This window comes from Anas platyrhynchos, chromosome 5 (genome assembly GCF_047663525.1).
Source record: "Anas platyrhynchos isolate ZD024472 breed Pekin duck chromosome 5, IASCAAS_PekinDuck_T2T, whole genome shotgun sequence".
Taxonomy (NCBI): Eukaryota; Metazoa; Chordata; class Aves; order Anseriformes; family Anatidae; genus Anas; species Anas platyrhynchos.
This window is the reverse complement of record NC_092591.1, coordinates 23,885,072-23,910,951: the sequence shown is the minus strand read 5'-3', so window position 1 is coordinate 23,910,951 and position 25,880 is coordinate 23,885,072. Positions and strand designations below refer to the sequence as shown.

General features: G+C 42.6%; 1 protein-coding gene across 3 annotated transcripts in view; it reads left to right on the top strand.

Annotated features, from left to right (window-relative positions):
* TTLL5 (tubulin tyrosine ligase like 5) overlaps nucleotides 1-25,880 on the top strand; it is a 125,792-nt gene that overhangs the window by 86,548 nt on the left and 13,364 nt on the right. For all 3 annotated transcript variants that reach the window (XM_038180219.2, XM_072038437.1, XM_072038436.1), the window contains 2 exons: nucleotides 12,612-12,789; nucleotides 21,398-21,618. In XM_038180219.2, coding sequence (XP_038036147.1) covers nucleotides 12,612-12,789; nucleotides 21,398-21,618 — 399 coding nt within the window. The remainder of the gene's footprint in view (nucleotides 1-12,611; nucleotides 12,790-21,397; nucleotides 21,619-25,880) is intronic.

Sequence of the window (25,880 nt, the reverse complement as noted above, 5' to 3'; positions counted from 1 at the left end):
AATAGGCAGAATTTTACATCCATGGTGCCCTAGAACTCCCTGCTGTAACCAGAGGGACCAGATCATCTTTCCCGTGAGGGAAACTGAGACAGAGAGAAATGTGGCGGCTGAACAGGGGCCTCATAAAGGCTCTGTCAAAGCAGGGACAGACACCATTCACTGCTGGAGGCAGTCTGCTGGGAGCTTCCCCTTCACTCGCTTTCCTCTGCCAGAAGGGATGTGCTGTAATTCTGTTTATTCCGCTGAATATTGAACTCCTTTATGATGATGTGAACTCCTCAGTGATTTTTCTTATCGAGACACTGGGTTACTGGAGATGCTGTAGGTTGTTCTTCAGCTCTGTTCTTTTCTGTAGAAGTAGAGGTAGGTGCTCCCAACAGGAGCTGGAAATTTATGGAGCAATATTGGGAGTGAAATGGGGGGCTGCCTTCTGTATAGCTTAAAACAAAAGAACAGCAAGGAGGCCAAAACTGTCATAAACTGGAATAGTCTCCTCTGCAAGGGAATGTGCTTCTGTGGTATAAATCCTTGGGGGGACAAAGTGCCAGAGATGAGGAGATTCTTGCTGTGCGGTACTTGAACAGCTTGATTTTTAAGGTGAGGCTTTATAAAAATAAGTGTCTCCACTCTCTTCTTGCAGTTCCTTATAGGCCAGACCTGGTAAGTCATCGCCAGTTTCTGGTGGCTGTAGTGGTGGACAGATACATAGAAGTTTTGAGGAAGCAGTGCAGTGGGGTTTCTGTTGTTGCCACTCAAATCCAGTCCATTTGTTGCCATAACTTATTACAGTATCTAAATCTATCTGGGGGATGAGGAGAGCAGAAACTACGTAAGAAAACAAAGGTATAACACAAGGAAGATTGGAATGCTTGAGATGCCTCTTTGTTGAGCATGTAAACTACCTCAGGTTTATGAGACTGTGTGAGTCTATCTTCTTTTTTACTGAGAAATCCCTTTAGCTTCATTACATTGGAACTAGGTTGATGATTTTTTGTTGTTGTTGTTTGGTTGTGGTTTTGTTTTTTTTTTAGGAAAAAGATCTTTTGAGGAACCTTACTTTGCCAATGTATCAATGCTTGGGAAATTGATCAACTGATTGGGGAATAACAAGAAACTGTTAACCACAGGCATACAGCCGCACCACAAGGACCCAGAGAAATTTCTTTTCTTGTTTTTCAGCAGCTAAATGTTGTACAGCTTCACTTATGTTACACCAGATGTCTCCTGTTGGTGCCATATTGCTACTCACTTTTCACTGGAGTGAAAAGTTCCTCCTAACATTACTGTTGCCCAGCCAGCTTTCAGATGACACTTTCCATAATCCCTGATTAGCTGAATTTGCACATCTTTGCTCTGGAAGTGCAGAACTGATTCTGGCCTTCCCTCTAGGAATACAGATGATAAATACAGAAGTGTTGCTTCTCTCGTGAAGTTCTGTTACCTGGCTATGATTCTTGGCCTTGACATGTTAGTGGCATGATGTCAGGAAACTCCATACTTCAGCATGCTTTGTTTCCATAACCAGGCCTTCTAAGCTATGAGGTTTATCAAAAAAAAAAGCACATCAGAGTATCTCCATCTACCACAGAACAAGGTGATACGTGTACTGGATGTCAAACAAAGTTGATGAACTCAAAGCTTTCATGAACTTCAGTGCAATTTTTTCAGAATTTAGAGGCTTGTGATATTCTTTAGATTATTATTTTTATTACTTTAAAATATTTAGGTAACAAAGAGCGTGACATTCCTACTCTGTGGTCATATGACACAACTAGAAAATCACTTGGGCCTTGAGAGGTATGAGACTTGGACAAGACAACCGTGGAGGAACCCTTGAAGCCCTGCAGTGTAATGCCATCTTGCCCTGCATCTTCTGGGAGGTCAATAGTGGCAGAGTTGTTCAGCTCTGCAGGGTATTTCTGCTCTTGAGCAGGGGCAGAGTGCTTTGAGCACTCTCTCCCATCTCGCGCATCCTAATCCTACCAAACTCAGCAGCCTGTTTTGTTTATTCTTCTCAAATGCTCTGGATTTCACCAGTTTAGCCCAATTATAAGTTTTCATTTGCCTCTTGAGACCTGAGTGAGGGGCCTGAGCTGCTCCCTTCATTCCCCATTCTCCGATCCAGTGGGATCTTGCAGCTGCTGCTTGAGCACATAGAGCAAGGAGCACAGCACTCTGGGAAAGCCTACGCAGGAGGAAACTTAATGGAAAATATTAAGGAGAAAAAAAAAAAGTGTTTGATGGACTTTTAATATAAAAGGGGAAAAAAAAAAGAAAAGGGGGAGGGGGAGATTTTTATTCACTGTAATAGAAACCAAATGTTGGCTGGGACAGCAGCTGCACTCACTCTTTCCCTGTAAACTGTGAGCGGCTTTTCAAAGGAGGCATTACAGGGTGCAGGGCTAACCTACTGGTCCCGGCTTAACCCTTGCACCTCTGGAGAGAGGTAGGAAATATGCATTTTTAGGGGAGTTACAGAGTAGTATCTTCAATTACAGAGCCAGTCATAAGCATATTCTAGACAGATAGTGGTGCCCATTTATTATGTTTTCATCCTCTTGTGATACTGCTGCTATCCTGAAATGCAAAATCTGCTTGGATAAAGCACTAATAAACATATAGTCAGGAACAGAGCCCATCAGTCTCTTCCAGTTTGGTTTTCAGTAGGGTTACCTACTGCCTGTGCAAGCCATGATTTGTTTTGAGCCACTTGATGCTAGGATTTTACAGTGGAACGTCTGAAGCAAGGAATACCTTTTGCATCTTTGTAAGTAGCACAGCATTGCATTGGAGTTCGTGGTGCATTGAATTGTGTGGGGTGTGTGTTTGTGTATTCACCCCAGAAACTCCCTGGACTAGGACAAATGAGCAAATTTAAGGTGAGTGCTTACATAGCCCTTTCTCCAATTCTGAATTATGTATTGTGATCTAAGCAGAGCAAGACAGTAGCGAGGTGAATTCACTCAGTTTATCTGCTCTATCTGAACTTCATATCAGAAATTCATGTCAGAAATTTACGAAAATAATCTTCACCAAGATTCCCCTTACGAGAGCAGAATGATACCAGGCTTCTGTGTTAGTATATCTTGTTATTAAAATGTTTTTGCAGGCCTTGCTTGCATTTGCAGGTATGAAAGTATGTGCAGGGATCATGAGGCCAGCACCTTCCCCTCAATATGCTTCACCTCAGTGTTTGTACTAACTGAGGCTACGTGATCTTGTTAAACTAGGTCACACAGAGGAGATGCACTCTGTTGCCTTCATTGCTTCTCCAGTGGCTTGCTGAACCGCAACAGCATGGAGGCATTGAACTTTACAGCCAGCTGGCTGATGGTTTTCTTCTTGATTTAGTCTTTCTACTTGTGAATTTCAAAGCTGCCATGTGTAAAGAGAAGAAAAACAAGCTGTTTTTTACCTGCCACATATTCCCCAGATCAGAGAGACTGGAGCCAAAAACACTGCCAGGGGCCCAGCAGAAAAAAATAGCTCTACAGAAGGGTAAATGTTTCATTTCATTTACTAAGACTGGCAAGTTTAATGCTCCTCTAAATAACAGGTTGATAAAGCCAGCTAAATCTCGGAACAGTTGAAGTAGATTAGGGCTCACCTGCAGAGGTTTGCTGGTGTTCCATAATCACAGCCTGTTCTTCTTCTGCGAGGCTGCCACAAAGCTGTTGGATGCATCTGATTTCAAACCTGCTACCCTCATGGCCTTGCCTGTACACAGAGATCCAGGACCCTAAAGTGCACTTAATTCCTGATCTGCAGAAGAATTCAGCAGGCAGTACTTTGTATTTGTTATAAGAACCTCGTTTTGCTCCAAAAACTCAGGTTACTCAATAGCAAGGAAAAAGCAGGAATAGTTTACAGAAGCTGGGGAGCAGAAAATAAAGCATATTATATTATATATCAGCATATTCCAGAAAAGAAAGCTCAGTAACTTGGATAGTACTTGCAGAATAAAATAAAGAAGCAGGAAGGTAACGGGCCTTCCCTCTATAGCGATCGCGTGTGCACACCTGGAATAATATGTTCAGGTTTGAGCACCTTCCTAGCCCCAAATAGTGATAAAGTGGAGAAAGTGCAGAGAAAAGCAATGTACGATCACAGGTCTGAAGGGTCTGAGTTAAGGAAGAAGATGGAGTTGAAGATGAAAAGAACGCTGGCTAAGCTCAAAGGAGACATCAGGCTAGAAGGGAAGGTTAAGACCCAAAGTAAGGAGAAGGTTTTACAGTAAAACAGCAAAAATCTAAGTTTAATGGGGAATCTAAGGGAAAATTCTGGACTTTGAATGTGTACCTGCCTGCGATGGTGTGCAGCTGAGGGTGTGACACAGAAACTCCTCCAGCCACTGGAACATGTGCTAATCTTGCACCACAAGGAGATGAGTTGGATGCTGTTGCTCACATCTTTGTTTTTGAATAAAATTCTTGTGACAACATCAAGTCTCTCAGTGGAAAGGAGGAATTGTGGGAATAGCAGAGGGGGACTCCTGACATTTGCTAATAATTAGGCACATTAAAATGTTCTGGGACGTTTGAATTGTGCCTCTGGTAGCTATTACAGTTAACCTGTGAATGGATCTAGATCTGGGAATTGTATTAAATCCGCAGAACCCACAGCTCTTTCCCTAAACCAGCTTTTCACACGCGCCTTGTGTCTTTGTGCCATGGGACAGCAGATGTCCTGGTGCCTCTCCTACCTGCTGTGTAGGTAGAAGCAGGCTGGGTTGCTGAGAAAGCAGGGAGCCAAAGAGCTAAGGCTGAACCTATTACAAGTTGCCTGCATCTGTGCCTCATCACTAAAGAAGCAAAAGTTTGATTGATGGTCTGGGACAGAAACTCTTCTGCATCTCTGCAACACCTTCACTGTGGGAGATTGTATTTGTCACTTTGAACTGGATTTGAACCCAAAATGCTGTTCCACACGTTTACTGTGCCAATGCAGCCTTCACAGGCTGCACATTAACTTTGAAAGTTTTTCCTTGGCTTCTCCTGCAGAGCCTGAAAGCAGATTGCAGGCCAGGTGATGGCACCTTCCTTTTATATGGGCCAGCTGCTTCCTGCCCCTTCCCCGGCTGGAGGTACCTCTGCCAGGGAGAGGTCTGGACACCTCCCTGGCCTTCAGGAGACCTCCAAAGCCCCAGGCAGAGCTCATTTAGGAATATCAAAAATGCTTTGTTCCCCCATAGATTTTTGGAAAGTTAACTTTCTTTACCCTCTGTGTTTTAGGGCTGGCACGTTCCAGCCGTCACACCTACAGACCATGCTGAAACGCAGGCTCTTGCTGACCAAACCATACCAAAGATACTTTCATAGACACTCCTGATAACAGCAAAGGACAGGAGCAAGCCACTCTGAAAGGCTTGTTGCTCTGTTTTTAAATTTGTAATTTATTGCTTTTGAAGCTGAGGGGAGGGAAAGAGGGAGAAGAGACAAAGAAAGGCCTTGAGGCAAGCGGCGCTGCGAGAGGCCCGACAGTCCTGCACCCCAGCCAGGCCCCCAGCGTCCTGGGCTTTGTCCCACTATGTTTATCATTGCTCCATAGCCAGCCCCAATCTAGGGCCTATTGTTAGGGATGGAAGAAGCTTGTAGTGTGCCAAAGAAAATGTTCTGTGTTTTTCTGAGTGCCTGAACATAAGTCAGCAGGATGCTGGGAGCTGCCACGCTAGACAGAGTCATTAGTTATTATTCCAACTACTTTCTAGCAGCTGGTGCCCACCAGAGCTTTGTACTGGAAGCTTCCTGGACGTGTCATACCACCTGAATGCCCTGTGGGCAAGAAACTACTGCCTGAGATTGTCTTGCATTCCTTGGCAAGGTGGGAGCTCTGATTTATAAATGCACTGAGTTCACTTATTGCCAGCAAGGGCCCTTGCTATTCCTTAGCTCCAGCCTTTAGAGGAAAGGATGTAAAAGATCATTGTCAGCTTGTTTCCTCGTCTAAAAGGAGGATCATTTTTTTCTCTGTTTGCCAGACCTCCCGCTCTACTGATTCCTGCTGCGATCCTATCAATTCTTACAAACTAAGCAGGGTTAAACATAAAGGATTTTTTTCAGAACTGCTGAAGCGCCATTTTCACAAGTAATTTGAGCATAGTTTGCATTGCCTTTCAGTAGGATGTAGGCACTTTTCAAATGTTTCAAAAGTTCCTGCTTAATAAGTGATATATGGGGAACACCAGCACACTGTATGAATTGGTATTGTTGCCTGCCACACAGGAGTCACTATCAAACAAGTGCCCAGCTGTGCCATGGGAAGAAGGCTTCAGCTGAAACAGAAATTAAAGTAAATGAAGTCATTCTTTCAGTAGGGTCTTGCTGTATGTCAGATAGTAACTACAGGATTCTCAGAAAATGGCATTCTGAGGTCTTGACTACAGCTTCAATCCTTGGTATTCCCTTTAAATCCATTTGAAGTGGGGACAGAAGCCAGCATCCTCCTTTTTTTGTAAGAGCTGATCACCTCATCTCTTCCTTAGAGAAGAAATGCATTAGCATTTAGTATTTGAAGTGTAGGTAGTTGTTTGTGAAAGGGTAGCTTACATTGAAGGGGGGTAATGAATCGGGAAAGAGTCCTTGTAGAGAAACAAAACAGGAAAGGGAATTTGGAAGCAGTGAACCTGAAGGTTGGTCCGTGGTGTTCTAGCACTTTTAGGCTGAGCTGTGCTCATACTAGCATGGAGTTCTGTTGAAATTGCTCTGGAAAGCAAACCTGTGCCTTTTGTGAGGCAGAAAGTTTGCAGCAGAAAGGTCTTGTGCTGTCAGTGAAGAGGAAGAGAGAATTCTGGCCCAGGCTTTATGAAAACTGCAGTTCAAAGAAAGGAACACAGTGGCTTTCTTGCCAAAAATACTGAGTAGCCCTAAGAGCTGCTGGAAGGACAAAATCTTGCTTACAAAGGATGGGCCATAATGCCGAGGCTGAGATTTCCTGTACATAGTGAAGGTCTGAATCCTGGCCAGGTCTCTAAACTAAGCAACCCATAAATAATCCTGAGCAAGCTGTGAGAAGATTGCTCACAACCAGCCTGGCTGACAGAATGAAACCCAATCTCTTCTGGTGGCAGAGGCAGGAATTTCTGTTTCCCATTTGCATGTGTGTGCATCTATGCCTATATCTGTCGTCTGTACATGTGAGCAAATCCGTATTCAGGGAATCATTAATGTTCAAGCAATAATCCCTAACTGAAAGCAAGAAGGCCTATGCGTACCAACTCTAGTGAAGCCTCGTTTCCACTGGGGGTGTGAGTTTTCTTCTGGTTATTTTTGACTTTGTCTAAAAAGGTGTGAGTTGTGAAAAAGCTTTTCCATCAGCTGGGGCATTTTTAGAGTCTCTTTGCCATGTAAATTCTTTAGGATCTATTAAGCTGTGAGGTCCTCTACAGCCTTTTTCCAGCCTTCATTACTGTGCTGAGTCTGTTGCAGATTTCCCTCAGCAGAAAGGCTGACTTCAGGAAGGGCACAAAGGTGCTATCATGCTTTGATAAATCACCTGACAGGCAGAGCCTGAGGATCCACACCATGGAGGCATTCCTGTGAGCATGGCAAATAGACTGAGCACAACACTGGCAGCAGAACATTGAGTCTCAGACCATAAGCCCAGTTCTTCTGTACCAAGGGAAGCTTGTCCTCAGATGTAATATCCTATATGGGGACTTTCCAAAACTGCTGATGAACTACATATATATGAAAGGGATCTGAAGACTTGCAAATATGCAAGCTTTCTGTTGTCAGGTATTTAATGCTTACGTTAAAGATGTTTGAAGTTTAGTACAATGAATTTATATTGAATTCCATCTATAAAGAAGGAAAACCCCTGGTATCTAACAATTATGTTCAATAAAGAAGGATTTTGCAGGCCATGAGAATGAAATCTGTTCAGGCAAGCAACTGTTTTCAGTATCATATGTAGGAAAAAGTAGGTGCTTTTGTGCTGCATTGTGTGGAATAGAAGTATTGGAACTGCAGGCAGTTGCATATGAGCCTGTCTACACTGCACAAAAAGGTTAGGTGGTTTTGGGGGATTTGTTTTGTGTTATTATTATTTTTTTTAAATTTAATACTTCCTAAAGATTTGGAGGCATAGTTTCAAGAGTGTACTTAGGTAGTTTAAACAAAGCTTACCTGGGCAATATGCTATCCTAAAAAAATATTGTAGTCTATAAATCTTGTATTAGTTAGAAAAAAAATGTATTAAAACTGGTTAGAAACTAAACGAAAGCATTTCAGAATCCATGTAAGTGAACAAATGTTAGATCCAGGCAGCAATCTCAGTGCATTTTTAAAAACTGGACCATCAGTCTGCATTGTTTGTATTCCTATAACAGTTAATCCCTAGCTTGGTATATCAAAACAAAAGAAATAAGGATCAAGGAAATGATACTGAAGTTTTGCCATTCTGTCAGCGGCCCTCAGTACTACAGACTGCAGTCACCGTATACCACATCTGCGGCACAAAGCCAGTTTGGCTATCAGCAGGTCCACCTTCAGTGTAGTTTTCATTTACATCAATTTTTTCTCCTTCATTTCATCTTGCCTCAATCTTTAGCTTCCCAAGCATTCTTTTGGATCAAAGGATTGAATTTATGCATTGCAGGTTCTGAGTTGGAGGTAGATATGAGAGACGTTGGAACAGATATTGATTTCTAGAATGAATCGTGCAACTTGACTGAATTCTCTAACATCTGATTGAGACCTGAGACAGGTTTAGTTTCAGACCTCTGAAACATAAACAAAACTGGTTGCATTGCCTCAGAGCAGGAGTACTGTGGTTCAGTACCCTGTTCAGACAGTGCCCTATGGCAGATCCCGAGGGAAGAGCAGTAGATGACAATCATGATGGTAATTCCCCAGTACTCTGTGGGACTGAGTGGTTTTCTGGCTAGGAGTTGGTATCTTTGTGTAGAAATAGCATTAGTGGCTCTTGCTTCCATTAGTTTGTCTATTCATTTTTGAACCCCTGTACATTTTTGGCATCCTTATCTTACTGTAGTAAGAAGGCAACCACAGTTTTATTATGTGCTGAGAAAAAGTAGCTCCTTTCATTTGTTTTAACCTGCCCACCTGATGGCTTCATTTGTTTTTCCCTATGTTTTGTAGTGTAAGGAGTAATTGTTTCCCATTCTCCTCCCTGAAGCTCATGATTTTAAAGATATTTTTCATACTTCCTTTCAGTTGTCTTTTTTTCCATGCTGAAGAGTCCTTATTTATTTAGTCATTCCTCAATGCATAAGTTGTTCCATACCTTTGATCATCTTTACATCATCATTTCTCTGTAGTTTTTCCAGTCCTACTGTATGTTTTCTGAGATGGGAGGAGAAACATGGGGAAGAATTATCCTCAGTATCAAGAGATTGCTACAACATAAGCCCAAATTGCATTTCCTTTTTGAGTGTATTTTACTGATGTTTTCAAAGAAAAAGCTACAATAGTTATAATGTCTTTTCATGAAGTGACTGGTTCAAATTCCCTTACTGTGTAAAGCTAGGATTGCCTTTCTCTGGGTGCACAACTCTGTAGTGAAGTGGAATGTCATCTAGTGATTTGATGTCTGATCATTTAGTAAGGCGATGTTTTTTCACAGTTCTCAGTGACTTTCACTTTTCCAGCAGCAGACTTCCATTTATTTATTTATTTCCCTGTTCTGAAACCATTGGTAAGTGTTTTGAACAGGAGAGACCATAGCACAGATTCTTATGGGACCCTAGTGGAAACTGTCCTTTCATTCTAGCTCTTGTTTCACATGCTTTAACTAGTTATCAGATCCATGAGAGGTATCCCCTTTATCCCATGTTGGCTTACTTTCTTCGGGAACATTTTGAGTGACCTTATCAAATTTTTCTCAAGTGAGGAATTGGTGGTGTGAGAAAGACTCGAGGCAAATTGACAAATTAACATTGTTTACCTCAAAACAGAGATATTGAAGGTCATGATCTCTCAGTAGTGCTGATGAGTAATTAATCAGACTGTTTACTAAGCACTACAGTGACTTTAATGAAGCTCCTGAATGCTTTTCGTCTTTGTACCTGCTGCAGTCGACGTTTGTTTCCAGGCCTGGCCTGCAGTAACTGCCAGCAATATTCCAAAGGACACCTCAGCACAGTCCTTTGTGCTTTTCAGCTGTGAGCGTGCCCTAACTTTACTGGAAGGTGGTAACAGAGACTGCAGCTGCTTCACACGAGGGAGAAGTCCAGGGAGCTGTAATATGTGGGTGGGTGATGGAGTCAGTATCCATGCCGTGGAAGGAACAGATACTCCCCTTGGGGTGGGAGTTGAGTCCAACCTGCTGATAACCCATGTGGTGAGCTGCTGGGATCGGAGAGGAGACAGCTGGTGAGTATTTCAGAGATTCCTTGTGCCTTGTCATGTTCTTCTTTTAAACTGTGCTTTTTGTGGCATCCTGTGCCCAGCAGGGGACAGTGCTGGAAGGCCAGCAGCATGCACGGATCCATAGCTGAACAATTGCAGATGAAAGCACAGTAGCAGAGAACCACGACCCCATTACTGTCCTAGGGGAGGTTAAAAGAATACACATGGCCTGAATGTAACCACTGCAGAGGTTACCCAGTGCTCATCTTGTTTGAGGATGGAGAGAGAAAGGAGGAAGTATCTGAGATTCTTTCACAGAATTAAGAGTAAAAGGAACACCTGAGAGAGTCTTAGAAGGAAAGGAAGAGAAAAAAAATCAGGCTTTATAGGAGGGGAAACTGAGGAATGCTGAAAAACTGGGATATTTATTAAGTGTATGTATTTTAGTTTTTTAATAGTATTTTCAGACATCAAATGACCTTAGAGAACTGTTATGGTATAAAGCATTAAGAGGAGGTGATCCCTGCTCCATAAGGAGGGCAGAAGGGGAAAGGCAGGTTCAGAAGAGGGGAGAAACTCTCCCAAGGGAGTGAACCTCAGAGCCAGATTCAGACTTCCACAACTTCGGTTCCAAGGCCTGAGTACCACCAGCAACAGTGCAGTTCTCCAAGTGCTGGTGAGAGGAAAATAACTCAAAGACTGAGAATCTTGAGGAGGTGTGACAAAAGATGGCAGAGTGCAAGAGTAGTTCATCCAGCATTGCACTGGGCTGCAATGGAAGCAAAGCAGTGAAGAAGCAAAGGTGGGATCCCATGAACAGAGAAGTCTAGAGAAGGTTACCTATATCCAGTGGCCCATAAGAGGTGGAAATGCTGGTGGCTTAATGTCTTTTCCACAAGGTTGTCTTACTGCTCCGTTGTTGAGGAGATGAGCATGGAGAGGAACCCTTTACTAATTGGAGTCCTTGTCGTCAATTTATTTTGAAAGGCACACATTAGGTTATTTTTGAGGGAGAGGATGTAGTGCTGGCAGTTATTTCTGGTGGTGTTTGAAGCATTCTTCAGAGCATTTTAAGGGGTTTCTGTGATAATGAAGATTGCAAGGGAAGCTGAGACACATTCAGAGAATCTAGGTTCTAAGCTTTGATGGAATCATGAAGCAAGGAGGTTGCTGTTGACTCTTGCCAAAACCATAACCTACACTCTGAATCATGGCATGAAACACTTGGTGTCTTTTACATCCCAGATAGTTATGACATACGCAGGAAATACAATGGGAGTCTTCTCTGGGAAACAAAAGGAAATGTTTGGAAAGAGTGGCTGAGAGAAACATGACAGAGATCAGCAGAAACTTGGGAAGCTTGAGCACTGAGGCTTGAAGGTTTTATTAGCCAGAGTGTCAGGATTCAGTAGGCCATATGGCATCCTGTCTTGTGAGCAGGGGGTGTGTGGGTCGCTGGGCCATCATAGCCTCTTCAGGACACCTTGTGGCCCTGTCAGTCTGCCACCTGTTCTCTGCAAAGCCCCTGGGCCCTGTGTGTAAGTGTGCTGGTGCTGCCTTCTTGCCGCGGCTTACGAACTTCAAAGCAAGGCAGTGAGTTCCTGGCGGTATTATCATGTTGCACGCCACAGCTGAACTTCCACCACGTAAGCCTGGGTTGTAAGAACTCCTACCTCTTTGCAGGAGGCCTTTTCTCCTCTGGGAAAGGCTTACATGACTGAAATGATGAAAGAAATGAACCTATGAGTCCCCTCAGGTCTTGTGGATTGTAACTGTGTGGAGTCAAAATATGCCCTAGTTGCAACCTCATCCTCCCAGTCCTTTATCCCTTCTGTGGATATTATTTTACATGCCTCTCTTTTATTCCACCCTCAGTGCAGCATGCGTGTGCTTGGTGTAAGCCTTATTCTAGTGTATTAACAAAATCTCTACAAATCCAAATAGATACTTATCTCGTTAGTGATGGGAATCTTCATTTCTTTTTCTGTTGAGATGCTGCCTCTTTTCAGTGCTAATCAGCCACAGACAATGACATGCTCCAGTTTTGAATTTCTCTTCTCTTTTGTCTTTCTTTGTTCCCCTCAAGCATGGTGTTACAGCTGGTAATGCAGTTCTGGCCTGGAATTCAAAACACTCCTCAGCAAGGTGGCAGTTAGCACATGATAACCTGTATCAGGTGTTGTGCTTGTCAGAGCAACTTAAAACAAATTCGTAGCTGGCTAAATAGTAAGGAGCGATAGTGCCTTGTAAGCAGGAGTCCTTAAAAGCAGAGTGGTGAAAGACTGATGTCTTTTCTTTTCCCAGGGCTCCAGAGAGTGATCGTTTTGCCTGGGAAGGAGAGATGGAGAACAGTGGCTGCACCCCTGTGACACGGAGTCCACTGACACACCCCAACTATCAGCTGCATTTTGCTGTGCAGCAACTTCAGCAGCAGAAACTTCAGTCACGACAGCTGTTGGAGCAAAGCCAAGCCCGGCACCAGGTAACTCAGAAAAATCCTGCCTCCGACATAATAGCAGTACTGACTTGAGTCCTACATGTGCATGTGGCACAGCTTTTGTGAAGGAAGTAGCTCTTCCAGTGTGTTACAACAATAGAACTATTATTAAAGTCACTGAACATTGAAATTATATTACCTGTAGTTCCCTTTGGCCTCTTATACCACATTGACATCCTCCTTCATCTGGCTATTGGCATGCTGCTGCTTGCTTTTCTGCACCAGTTCAAGGCATTCACTTCCAGTGCCTCAGATGGCTTTAGAACTGTCTGTAGTCTCAATGGTTCTTTGTCACTTGTCACTGGGTGACACGGTTCTGCTTCGACTTGCGTTCCTCTTGGGTAGTGCTTCAGGCTGGGTCACTGTTATATTTCAATGTTATGTTTCTAAACGTGGGGTTTTGAAATTATGTTGGCAACTGTGCACTCTGTAGCAAACAGACCCCATCAAGGGTTCATCGTGACTAAATTCCTCTCCTACTGGATGTCTTCTCATAAGATACAGTTACCAAAAAATAGCATGTTAGTGGACTTAAATAAATATTTTGGAGAATCTTCATCGTTCTTTTGGAGAAATATGTTAATTTCTTTTAAGAGCTTTCAGTGTGCAGGAGACATGGCCACTGACCCTGATGCAGGGTGCAAGTTTTTCTGCAACCCTGAAAATCTTTTCAAAGCCTCCTACACATTTTGTTATTACTACACTTAAGATTTCCTTTCACTGCTTTGCACTGACAGGCATATGACTCCTTTGTCACAACTGTAAGGAGAAGAGACGGGCTGAATGTCCAAGAGCCAGAGAAAATATGAAAATGGCTTTGTATTATTGATGCTCTGAGCAATTTCTAGATGCCAAGGCAAGACACCATTTCCATCCTGCCTGGCGAACCTTCTGAAGTCACAATGAGCTCACTGATGCACTCCTTTCTCTTCTTTGTTATTATTGAGAAGGAGGTATGTTTTTTCTTCTGAGTGGTGGCCAAGAGGCTTTCTTGCTAAAGAGAAGTGTTTGCGTGAACAAGCCTCCACTCAAAAGAGACTGCTCTCAAATAGATTTAGAGCTATTTGCTGGACAGTCTGGCAGAACTGGACTTCAGCAAGACCATGAACAGAGCTAACATGTGAACACCCACTCTCCCTTCTATGAAGTGGATGAGTCACGAGTCAGAGTCCTTGAGAACAGCTTATAAGCAAATTGCCCCCATCCTTTTCTGAGAGTGTCTTAAAGGAGAGGCCCTTCTGCCTTTGCCCCTCACGCTCCTTCTCTCAGGGTCCTCACTTAGCCATGTGGTTTCTGTCCCTGAATTCCCCCACCTACAGTCTACTTGCAGCCCCTCTCAGCAGGAGCAGGAGGTCTTCCTTTCATCTGCATCCAAAGGGCTCTGGGTGGGCAGCAGTGGCTGCTCAGGAAAGGACTATAAGCTGGCTTGTGCCTGTGAGGAGGCTGGAGCTGGCCATGGGGCCTGGCTGAGCCTTCTTCTAATTGCTGACATTGAGCTGATGTTATTCTTGGCCTGGGGTAGAGCCATTACTCAGGAGTTTCTGTTAAAGTGATTCTTTGTTAAACCTCCACTCACCCCCACAAGATCCCCCTCACAGCTTTCCCTCCCTTCTCTCTCTGAGCCAAGCAGTTCAGAGTTGCAGTATTGAGGCTATTACTTTACCGCAGGGCTCAGGCTGCTCTGAAGTTGCCATTAATGAAGAAAGGGATTTGCTGAACATGGGGGCTTTCAGACTTTCTGGAGTGTAAACTATATCTTAATAACATGACCGTCTCTTTTGGAGCCAGCCCTACCTCCCCTTCCAGTCGCAGTTGCATGGATGCTCTGATGCCCCTCCCAGTGATTGCATTACCCTCATCTTCATCTGTTTATCCCCATCTCCCTCTCAAGTTTGTTGTTATTGACCTTTTCCTTCTCAGACTTCAGTCCTTTGGCTTGACCTTTCCAGGAACTTGCCTTCTGTTTTTGTTGTCTTATCTTCACTTCCATGATAAAGCATCCTTGTGTCAGTGGCATTGACCTCCCTTGTAGGAAACTCATACCAGGAAAGTATGGAAAGTGTTTCTAGTTTCCTTAATCAGAGTGAAAACTATGGACACAGGAGAAGCCAGAGGCAAGTCTCTCATTCTGAGCTCTGCATAGCATAAGAACCTCAAATTCAGTGCTTCTCCTTAAATCTCCTTCTTTGCTGTCTTTCTTTTCTCATACGTTCCCTCTCTTTCTCATCTGCTGTAGATTGCCATCCATAAAGACCTTTTTCTGATATGCTATCATGTTTTTTGCCACTCACTCTTCCCAAGCAGCTTTACATTGATGCTGCAAATGGGGCAAGCATACTGGTCTTATGCAAGATGTATGCAACTGGGAGAATTCAGAGTTTAGAAAAAATTGGATGTTTTATGGGAAACCCTCAGCAGGGTAGTAAGGATTACGTTTTTCAGTCACATCACTCACAGACTGGTCTGGACACAATTAACAGTTGTTAGTTACTCTGATCTAAGAAAATACATTGGACAAGATTTGGAAAAAATCTACATCCATTTGGAAATTGCTTCTCCAAATATTTAAAGCACTGCAAGTGATGGAAGGGAGGGGGATCTAGCAGAACAATTTGGGGAGACTGCCACAGACTGGCGGTGAGGGGAAAGAATGATAAAGAGGGAAACAAGGACTCAACCTTGTCCATTTCATGAACAGAAAACCATAGAAGTCAGCTCTGTGGGATCCACAAGTTTGGATTCACCCTTTTTAGTGGATCCTGGATCTTTCCTTAATGATCTTAATTAGAATTAAAGGCTACTTGGCCAGAACACTGCTCTGGAGTGTGGGAGGCCATTGTTTTGGTCTTGGCTGCTGTCAGGCTGTTACTGGATGATCCTTAGAAAATGACCTCCACCCTGTGTGGTCAGTTTCTCAGATTCGCACTGATCCCCTCCATGAAATGCTTTGCAGTTGTGAAAGCCTATTTCCATCAACAGAACAAATATATCACAAAAAGGAGAGGGTTTGTTACTTGAGAGGGTGTCATGATCTCTCTGCTTTGGGAAATGCATGCAGGACGTCTCCAAACCATGCGTTTCATCTCATTGTTCAAGTTCTTGTTGGAAGGCAGACTAGCCATTCATCAGTAGCTGAAGTGTATTTATTCAGATACCTCAAGGTACACTGTGAGTGTGGCATGACCATACAACATAATTAGCTGCACATCTTTCCTTCTGTTTGTGACAAATGAACTGGTTGTATGTATATGGATAGCATGTGAACAAATAACAGAAGCACTATGATTAATAACACAGCCAGATGCTTCTGCCTGTATGTTAACCAGTTCGATATGTTGGAGATGAGCTAGATGTGTTGGGAAGCGTAAGAGTTGTAGCCAAGTATTTGTGTAATAGGAATACTCCCCGCTGCCATGCAGTGGATGTATCTGATCATGAGGGCTTATTGCATATTTCTTTGTGGTAGCGCCCACTCTCGGATGAGTGCTTTCCAGACACTTAAAAATGATGATTTCTCCTCCAAGCATTTCACAATTTGCAGGGCAGCACGTACTATGGAGGTGGATAAAAGGATAATAACCGATAATTTCCACTCATTGTATGTGAAAGTTAGTTCATACCATGCAGTAGGGTGGAAATAAATCTTCAGTGCCAGAATAGGTATTTTGTTCCCTGAACAAAAAGAGAAGCACCAGACTGAATGAGAATCTAGCAAACAAATGGATAAAGCTCTGCAGTGATAGGGACCAGGAACAGAGACAATACAAAGCCTGAGGGGAAAAAAAAAAAAAAAGAAAGGGACAGAGTTTGAAAGTGGAGACGAGAAACTTAAATCTGATATCAATAAAATCAAGGAAAAAGAATTACAAAATCATACCAAAAGACAATAAAAACAGGTTTATAGCAGTATTTTTTAATGTTTAAAGGAGGCTCCATGTGACATGTTATGACCTAGATGTTAGTATCACTGCTGCAGTTGGCAAGGCAGTTAATATACCATCATTGTTTATTCTCTAATTGTTTCCTGTACTGGAAAGATGCCATTAGCTGTTAGGGAGGTTCCTCTTTCTCTGTGTGGCTATGTTCTGTCTGCTTAGCCTAGCATCTACTGGGTTTAGAGTTTTATGCCAAGCATTTCGCATGGGAAAAAAAGCTAAATTAAAACAAGAGAAGTTCAGTCGTATAGTGGAATGATCCCCATCAGTCCTACTTATATCAAAAAAGGTCATGTTAAGCAAGTCATAAATCATGTTAATGAGTTGTGTGGTCAGTTGTGATCACATTTTGAATCAGAAGTTTAAGTAGATTTTATACTACGAAACATCGGGCTAAATAAATCTTAAATAATTCTCCTCTTTTAATCATTTGAATATTTGAAAGGTCATGGTACGTTCTCTGAAATATTCCTTACTTTGTGAAATTCAGCAAACATTATTCCTTTCAACATATGCGACTCCAAATTTCCTGCCATTTATTTAAACCTTACTGGGATTAATGAATGTTTAAAATAATATTCCTAGTATTCCTAGAACTACATTTTTCTGGCCTGAGGATACAGGACCTCTTTGAGTGCAGCCTTAAACATCATTAACTGTTTTCTGAACTATTATATATTGGACTGCTGTCAGATTTGCAGTCTCTCGTTCTTTCTTGTTTTGCAGCTTTCTCCCTCAGACTGTTTTCCCTCTAGATGTGCTAACTGCCATTTTCCTATTTGAATCTTGTGATACTGATGAGTCAAAGACTTAGACTAAGTAAAGCAGAACAACTGTTCTGAAAGCAGTAGTCTGTGCTGATTTATACCAGCTGAAACTTTGTCCCCATGTTTCCAATCCCATCGCTATTATTAGAATTATGGTAACGCCCAGATGTATTAAGTGTCTTTGCAATACAATGATATGGCCCAAATCTTGCCTCAGAGAGCTCCCAGGTTGAAAAGATAAACCATATACAAGAAGAGAGTCGAAGAAGGAAGCACCAAGTCAATTTATTTCAGTATATTTTAATACCTCTATGAAGAATTCACCAAGGAAGACTTGCTTCAGGACATTCTGTGAATGCCACGAATTTGCTTTTCTTCCTTCACTTTTTTGATGACCCCAAGATGCTCCTCTTAATGGAATTTAACACCGTGGCAGTTAAATAACTGGGTCAAAATGTGCTATTATCTCAATGTTGTGGATTTTCAACTCAACTGATTGTTGCATCCAAACTTATTTAAATGATCATATTAATATGTATTCAAAGGAACCTGCACTAAACAATTTGTATAAATCCAAAGCTCATCGAAGCCTTTTGAATCCCTGTATTTTTGCAAAGTCATTAGAAATGCAATTTCCTAAAATTTCTAAAAGTTTTTTTTTGGATTTTTTTAAAACTAAATCCTCATCATTGTTTATTGCTTATCAACATCTTGCTTTCCAGAAGTAGAGGTGTGGAACTGGCTGCCTAGCTGCACGGATCTTTGTGCAGTCCATGTGCACGTATATCTGTCAGTTCTCACACACTGCTGAGTCTCTCATCACTTTCAGTCTTGCTCATTCAATTTAAGCTGAACAACTATGGTGCAGAAATCTCAAAGCTACATTTCATACAAAATTCATGAAAATAAAGACCTATGAATCTGGGAAGGGAACTCAGCTACTGTTTCCATTAAGGCAAAGCTGCAGCATCGGGGCACTCATAATTATACAGCAGAAATCCTCACACAAATGCCTCAAACCCATGAAGGGAAGCATAATTTGGGGCATACTTTATATTACATACTGTAAGATTCAGCCCCAAGACAGATTCACAGGAAATGAGCTTCATTAGCTCCTCTGGTCACAGAATGAGCATGTTTTTGCTTGCAACATTTGTTCCGTTACTGTGCTAGGGATGGGTGTTAGATACAGGAATGGTAAGTGCCAGGAACATTCCTTCTGTTTTTGAAGATCATTAATATATCTGCTTTTCTTCAAAGTACCACAGTACCTCCCTGCTTTTATTCACGAGCAGCCCAAGCTCAGTTGCTACCGGCTAATAATACCCTTAGATGTGTATTGTCATTACTGACAAGCTGTACATGTTGAGATTTTCTAATTAAAAATGACAATTTTTGTGCAGATAACTTCATCTATGCAGTGCAGTGTAGATCTGGATGTAAGGAGAGGTGAGTTATAACGGGGCAAATTGGGGATCAGGACTCAGGATCCTCTCTGAGCTCACAACCTAGCAGTTCATATTGCTTCGGTCTGTGGCTTGGGGAAGATCACTTGGTCAGTGCCTAACATGCTTTGTGTGCACAACAGGGTTAATGCTGTCCTTTTCTGAATGGTCCTATCTCCCCAGAGAATTATGCAAGAGAATTAGCTCACTAATGCTTTAGGTGATTTTTAGCGAAAAAATCTGCTAGTGTTTAAGGACTTTCAGATTTGTAGCCTGAAGAATTTGTGGGGGAAGCAAATGTCTTCTCAGAATTAAATTAAATCTGCCAGCCTGGAAAGTGTGGGTCCAGATTATTTACTTGCAGCACCAACAGTTGCAGGGTGCTACCTGCTTTAGAAATGTCTCTGTCAGGGTTTCTCTAGGTTTCTGCTCTCCCTAGGTCCTGAGCAGTCAGGATCCTGAGCGATGAGGTGTGTCTCCCGCTTTTTGGTTATCTCTGGAATCTCTTCCCAACCTCTCCTTTGTGTGGTCAGGCTTTGCTTTCCCCAGCTGCCCCTTTTGTTTGCACAGTAGCTTCTCCTGGTTTCCTGTCCTGTCCCCGTGGAGTTCCCAGCAGGGCAGTGTGCTTTGTAGCTGAATCCAGAAGCCGTGGTCCGTGTCAGCTTCCACTCTCTCCATCCTTGCCTGGAAGGCAGCCAGGATCTCAGCACAGCATGGAGACAAAGGCCATTTTGGAAGTCCATTAACCCCAAGAAAAACATCCGTGACCTTTCTGTAGGCAGGTATCAGCCCAGCTTTTGCTAATCAGGCTTTATTTGAGCATCCATTCTTATTCTTTCTTCAGAGTCACAGACCTCCCTGCCTGTGCATGTTAACACATGGAAAGGGTTAAGACTGTGCTTTGCAGACACCAGGATCATAATGATTTTAATAACAAGAAAAAAAAAAAACAACTTACAGGAAATATGCATCATATCGAGCAGCACACGGTGAAATGGCACCTCTGAATAAGAAAGAGCAGAGAGGGGTGCAGTGACTTGAGGGGCTCCATCCCAACCCCATACTGCTTGAGACTCTAAGATGCAACAGAACCGGGTTTCGTTTTAGTTTGTTTTGTGGGGAGAGGTGGGGTGTGACTGCTATTTTCCAGACTTCTGCTTTTGCACCAGCTACTTATTTCAAAACCTGAAAGCTGCCATCAAGGTAGGGCTTCAGGGGAGGGAGAGGTTAAGAAAAGCTTGGGAGCTCAAGGGGATCTTGTCAGTGAGCTCTGGTTAGGAAACAGGCCTGTTTTGGCTCCCGCACTTCCTTTTCTCCCTAGAGCTCTGCCTGTCAGAAACGCCTTCCCACACACCACTGCCCTGCCATTTGCCAGAGAATTGCGGGGGAGAGGGGCTTTTCCTGTCTGTGTGCTGAGACGCAGCCAGCCCTCAGACTGTGGTTTTCTCTGGAGCCTGGAGCCCACTCTATGTGGCTTTGTTGTGTTTTTCACCGGAGAAGAAACTGAGGACAACTGCAGTGAAGTGCGCTGCTCCCAAGGTTACACCGAGGTGCCTGGCAGTTGCTCAGCTCTTCCCCTCAGCTCCTATCACTGACCTCTAGCTGCCAAATTACAGGGTTATGGCATTGCCTCTTTGCCCTGGGAAACTGACTAAGAAACTTCGAGGAAAGACAAGGCAGAACTCCCAGCAGGTTGCTCCTTTGTGCAAAGAGCCTAGCAGTCTGCAGAGCTCCCCAAGGGAACCATTGCCCACTCCCTGCTGGGCCAGTCCACTGCCCTGGTCTCTGGTGTCTCACACCATGCAGATTCTTTTGTTCCCTGGATCAAATCTGCAACGTCCTTACTCTCCCACCTGCTTTAGGAATAGAAATATTTTCTGTTCCCTGGTATGACTGGGGGATTTCCATTTTGTTAGCTGCTGACCTCAAGTCCCCTTTTTCAGAGAAGGTAGCTTAGAGCCTTCCTGTTATTCCAAGCACCTGCAGGGTTGGACTGAAGAACTGGCATTGTAGCATCTTCCTCATATTTTTTTTTCTTGAACTTTGTCTCAATCCCAGCTCCCCCACAAAGAATAGCTTACCAGGGTAAGTGCAGAAAGTCAGTCAAAGCAATAAAAACTTTATGTTTTTGAGCCCACTGCATGCTTAGATTGGGGATACGACCTCTTTTTATTTCTTTTTTTTTTTTCCTCCCAGGATAGTATTGTTATATGGCAGTAATAAGCCTCCTAGAAGCTAGTTCCAGTTTCCAAGGGTATACAATTCAGTTCTTAAAACCACTTCACTGACTTGATCCTTTATATCTTCTTTTTGTGCTTGGGACTGTCCCTGGAGCCCTGGGGGTTGCCTTCACCAGACAGATAACATCACCCACTTCCATCAGCTCTCTCAGCAGTATTTGGAGAGACAATCACCAATTACTATTATTTTGTTCTGTTTTTACCAGGCTCTCTTTGCCAACTACTCGCAATCCAGCACCAGCCATATATCTATGCCAACTGGCTCTGGTGCCCGCAAGACATCAAGTGCCACTTCTAGTCTCCAGAAGGCAGCCAGTTTGCACAAAGTGATGCCATCCCAGAGTACGCCTTCTCAGCTGGTTCCAAAGCCTCCAGCAAACCACAGACAGACAGTAGCCAGAAAGGCTGCAGCCCAGAGGATTTCCAAGTAAGTTTTATCTCTTCCCATCTACAACAGGGAGTTGGCACTGGTTCCCCTCAGAAGTATGGGTGAAGAACCTGTCTACGTGTGATTCAGACATAGGCCTTTCAGGCTGTTTTGTTCAAGATAAATCTCAGAACAGCTTGACCTGTGTGAGCTGAAGTAAATGTGTACTGTCATGCATTTTCATCTTTTACAATGGTAAGGTAAACAGGACTGTAGCATCATACAAACATAGGGATGTAACTGCCAGATTGAATCAGAGAAGTGTGTGGTCCAGGCTGGGATTCAGTTACCTAAACACTGGTTAATAGCGCGATGTTAGATGCCTAAGGCTATCCTACCTGGCTGTAGCTGCTGCTCCAGTTAAGCACAAGTCTTCTGCAAACCTTGCTGAATCTACCAGTCCCATGCAGAAGTCTCAAAAATCTTGCAAGTATCATGTATGGTACTAGACAGTTGTGTTTAGGCACTTGAGTCACTCGCTTCATGTTTAATCTTTGATGGAGGCCAGAGTCTGGTGGGTCAGAAAAGGCTGCCAAAAAAAAATACCCTAAACCCACCAATATCCTTAACAAGCTAATTTGCCCTTTAGCCAAGCTTTCCTGTAAACTTAACACATGAACATTGACTCATGCCTTTAGGCACAAGTTTTTATTTCATTCAAATTGTTTATGTGTCTAATGTAATGATAGCTTTCTTCATTATCTGTAAAAATGTCCACCCTTCTAATTTTTACTAATCTCTTAGTTTTAGCACTTGACATTATAAAGAAGATGAATTTGTCATGTGTTATCTTTAAAAACAAAATACAACACTCACCTTCAAATGTTGTTTACTGATTTTAAGTTTCCTTCCTTTCCATTTCTTTGTGTCTTTTCTTTTGTGCATTATGAGAGAATGTGAGCAAGGCTTCTGTTTTCTTTTTTTCTTATTCTTTACATTTCTTTTTAACTCCCTCAGCTCTCTGTTTATCTCTTCTTTGTCTAAAGCAGTTCTGCCATTTAAATTCTTCGGCAGGTTTTTCCTCATATGTCCTCAGATGTATTTCATCCCTGAATGCTGAAGGGTAAAAATTGCAGTCGTAACTTCCTCCCTTATACTGTATGGCCAGAAGAGTTGTAAAACTTTAACAGGTTCCTGTGAGGTTTCCTGGTTCTTTGTTTCCTTCCTGGTTTAAAGAGGGGAGGCTTAGTAAAAGATCACGAATGAAAGACACCTTGTGAAAGCTGCTGGGGCACTGTCAGTGTGTGGGGATCAAATCTGGAACTGCAAGGCATATTTAAGGAACTTGGACAGAACTGTGCTGGGGAAGCTGGTGTATTTCCTGCTTCAACTCTTGCTATTCTAAGAGCTAGCACATTAAACGGATCCCCCAAAAGCATCTAAAAGGAAAATAAAATGGCAGTAGACTTTGTCAACTCAGCAAATACAGATGTGAGCATAAGGTCTGGCAGGTATATGCTGGTGGGTTTGCAATCTGATGTCTTTTATGTTGGATAGCTCATGTTAGTACAGGTGACAGGCTGTGTCAGTGGGTTTCTCTGCTGGGCAGCAGGGATGTGTATTTGAAGATGCCGGTGTGCTGTGCTCACTTGTTGGCAGAAGAAATGTTTATCCTTGTGAGATGGAATTGCAGCTCCTTGGACAGACTTTACTTTGCTGCATTTTTGTGGTTTCTGCTCTGTGACAGGCAGGAGTGTGGGAAAACCGGAAAAAGTTCAGCACCAAAAATGCACAGAAGGGGGAAAAAAAGCAAAAGATTCCTTCAGAATTTTAGAAAACTAATCCAAGTATTGAAGGCTGCAAGGAGCCACTCCGGAAATACTTTCCAAGTTGCCTTTCAGACTCCAGTACGAGGCTCTGAACCCATTCTTGCCATTCATGGGATCTTGCAGTAACATTTTTTCACTTACATGGAAAGCAGCAGTGCCCAGCTATATTTCCAGCATACTGAGAGCTAATAATTTAAAAACTGCTGTGTCTCAGCCTAATTTAACCCATCCTTTGTTGTCAGGAATAGACCAGAGGTGCATTTACAGATGAGAGTTGATGAAGACAAGCCTCTGCCTCAATTGAATCTAGATTAGAGATGAAAAAGGTGTCTTGCATGCTCCAGCCTGTTCTTTACAGTCCCTGGTTATTCTGTGCAAAATACTTTCAGACACTGTGTATAGCCTGCCTTCAAATAACTTGAGTGGCAGAAGCCCTATCATGGGCTATATAAGACCTTTTAAGAATCTAAATAACCTTATTATTAGAAAGTTTCTCCTGACGTGCAATCTGAGTTTTTCCTTTGTTTCATCCTATTGTACCTTGTTTCTCCTTCCTGAACCACCCTCAACATTTTCCCTTGCAAATACTTTCCGTCTTTTGAATAACTTCTGCTTCTTGGAGTTTCCTAATGTTGTTTAGACTTGTTGAGGTTTTGTTAACCTCAGATAGTAGTTCCACCTGCCAAGTTTTTAATTGTCTTGAATTTACTGTGTTTTCTTCAGTGAGGATGCTTGCAATTGTGGCACCTAGAATTGTACTTTTCCAGTGTGGGACTACTGGATCCTTAGGTTATAACATAGCAAATATCCCTCTCCATAACATCTAATCTAATTTTGGCTTTTGGCTGCTTCATTCCTCTGTAAGGTCATCTTTGATTTGCTGCTGCTAGCTTTCACCCCCTAATTCTTGTTGGCTGTTTTCCTGACCTCTTTCCTCAAAGAAGATCTCACTGATATATATTATTTCCACAAGGCTCACTGAAACTAATCCTGTTCTGTTAAAGCTCTCGTGTCTCTCTCTCTTTTTTTTTTTTCTTTCATATTTTTCAGTAAACCAGACCTTATTTCTCTGTCTGCTCTTGCACTGCCTGGCTTTTGTTTAACATCTTAATAAAGACCTTCTTTTTCAAGTTGTTTGTAGAAGCCCTCTAGAGACTGGACCATGAAGACAAACTAAAATCAACTTTGTCTCTTTGACCTATCTCTTCTTTGCATGCGTTATCATTTCTCTCCTAGCTGCACACATGGCTTCCAGAAGAGAAGGAAAAGAATAAGTAGTAGAAAGCTTGACTACAAACAGAGCGAGATACTAAAATGAACAATACTGACTAATTTAAAAGGAGTCTAGTAACTTCGACGCTTCTCTGGTTAAAACATAAAGGAAAAAAGTAATGCAACAGCCAGACAATTGAGTTTTGTCTTTTCAGTTCCTGGCCTCTCTTGTTTTCGCAGTCTCTCAACTTGTAAAAGGTGGTAGGTTGACTTTATAATGGATTGCGTCCAAAGCAGACTCCTTGCTTAAGCTAACAGAGTGGAAAACTGGGGCCCACATTAAGGTGTGGAAAAAGACTATAGTAACTGGGAGAAATGGTTTAATACGTAGCTCTACTCAGAAATGTATACTCATGAAATGGTCTCCTGGGGCTCCATAGTTTTGATTAAACATACTCAGATTACAGGTAGTAAGATAGTTTTTTGAACAGCTAACACAACAAACTCTTCTTTCTCTCCAAGAGTCAGATTGGGTCCTTGTGTTGCCACTGTTACTGGCATGTCTGTGAACCATAAAGGGACCTGCTGCTAACTGTCAGCAGTATCTTGAGACAGAGGTCACTGAAATAGTATTTGTAAGCCATAGGATGAAGCAGATATCCCTGGAAGCAGCATTTGGTGGGTAGGACCTTCATTACAGATGACAGCATACAAAGCAGGGAAATATATTAGCACAACTGTGAGAATTCAAGAGTGATTTGGTACAGGTGGCAGATAGAAAATCTTTCTGCTTTTAGTAATGAATAAATCACAATAAGCACAGATTTCTGCATCATTCCTACACTAACTTGCTGCACTCTAACTGTAAAAGCATCAGGTAGGGCAAGGCTTGGGCAGCCTGTGAACAGATAGTCAAAGGAAAGATCTCAGAAAAAATACAGCTGTCGATGTTAAATCACTGCATGCAAAGAAAAAAAATGCCTGGTAGAGAGAAGGAACATACAGTTCAATATTTTATCTGGAAGAGAGTAAGCCCAAGAAAATTGCTGACTTTACCAGCAGTAGTCTGAATAGACTGAAACATCAAAAACTATTGGAGATGTTAAACAACACAGCATAATTTCTTCATGGCATGTTTACTGAACTTCTCTGTAAATGTCATTCCCAACAACTCTGCTCAGGAAACTTTTCAGAACAAGCATTTCCTTCAAGTCCCAACACCATAGCACATAGTCTTTCTACCTTGTTCTTCTCTTGTATATTTGCTTTGCATGGTGCCAG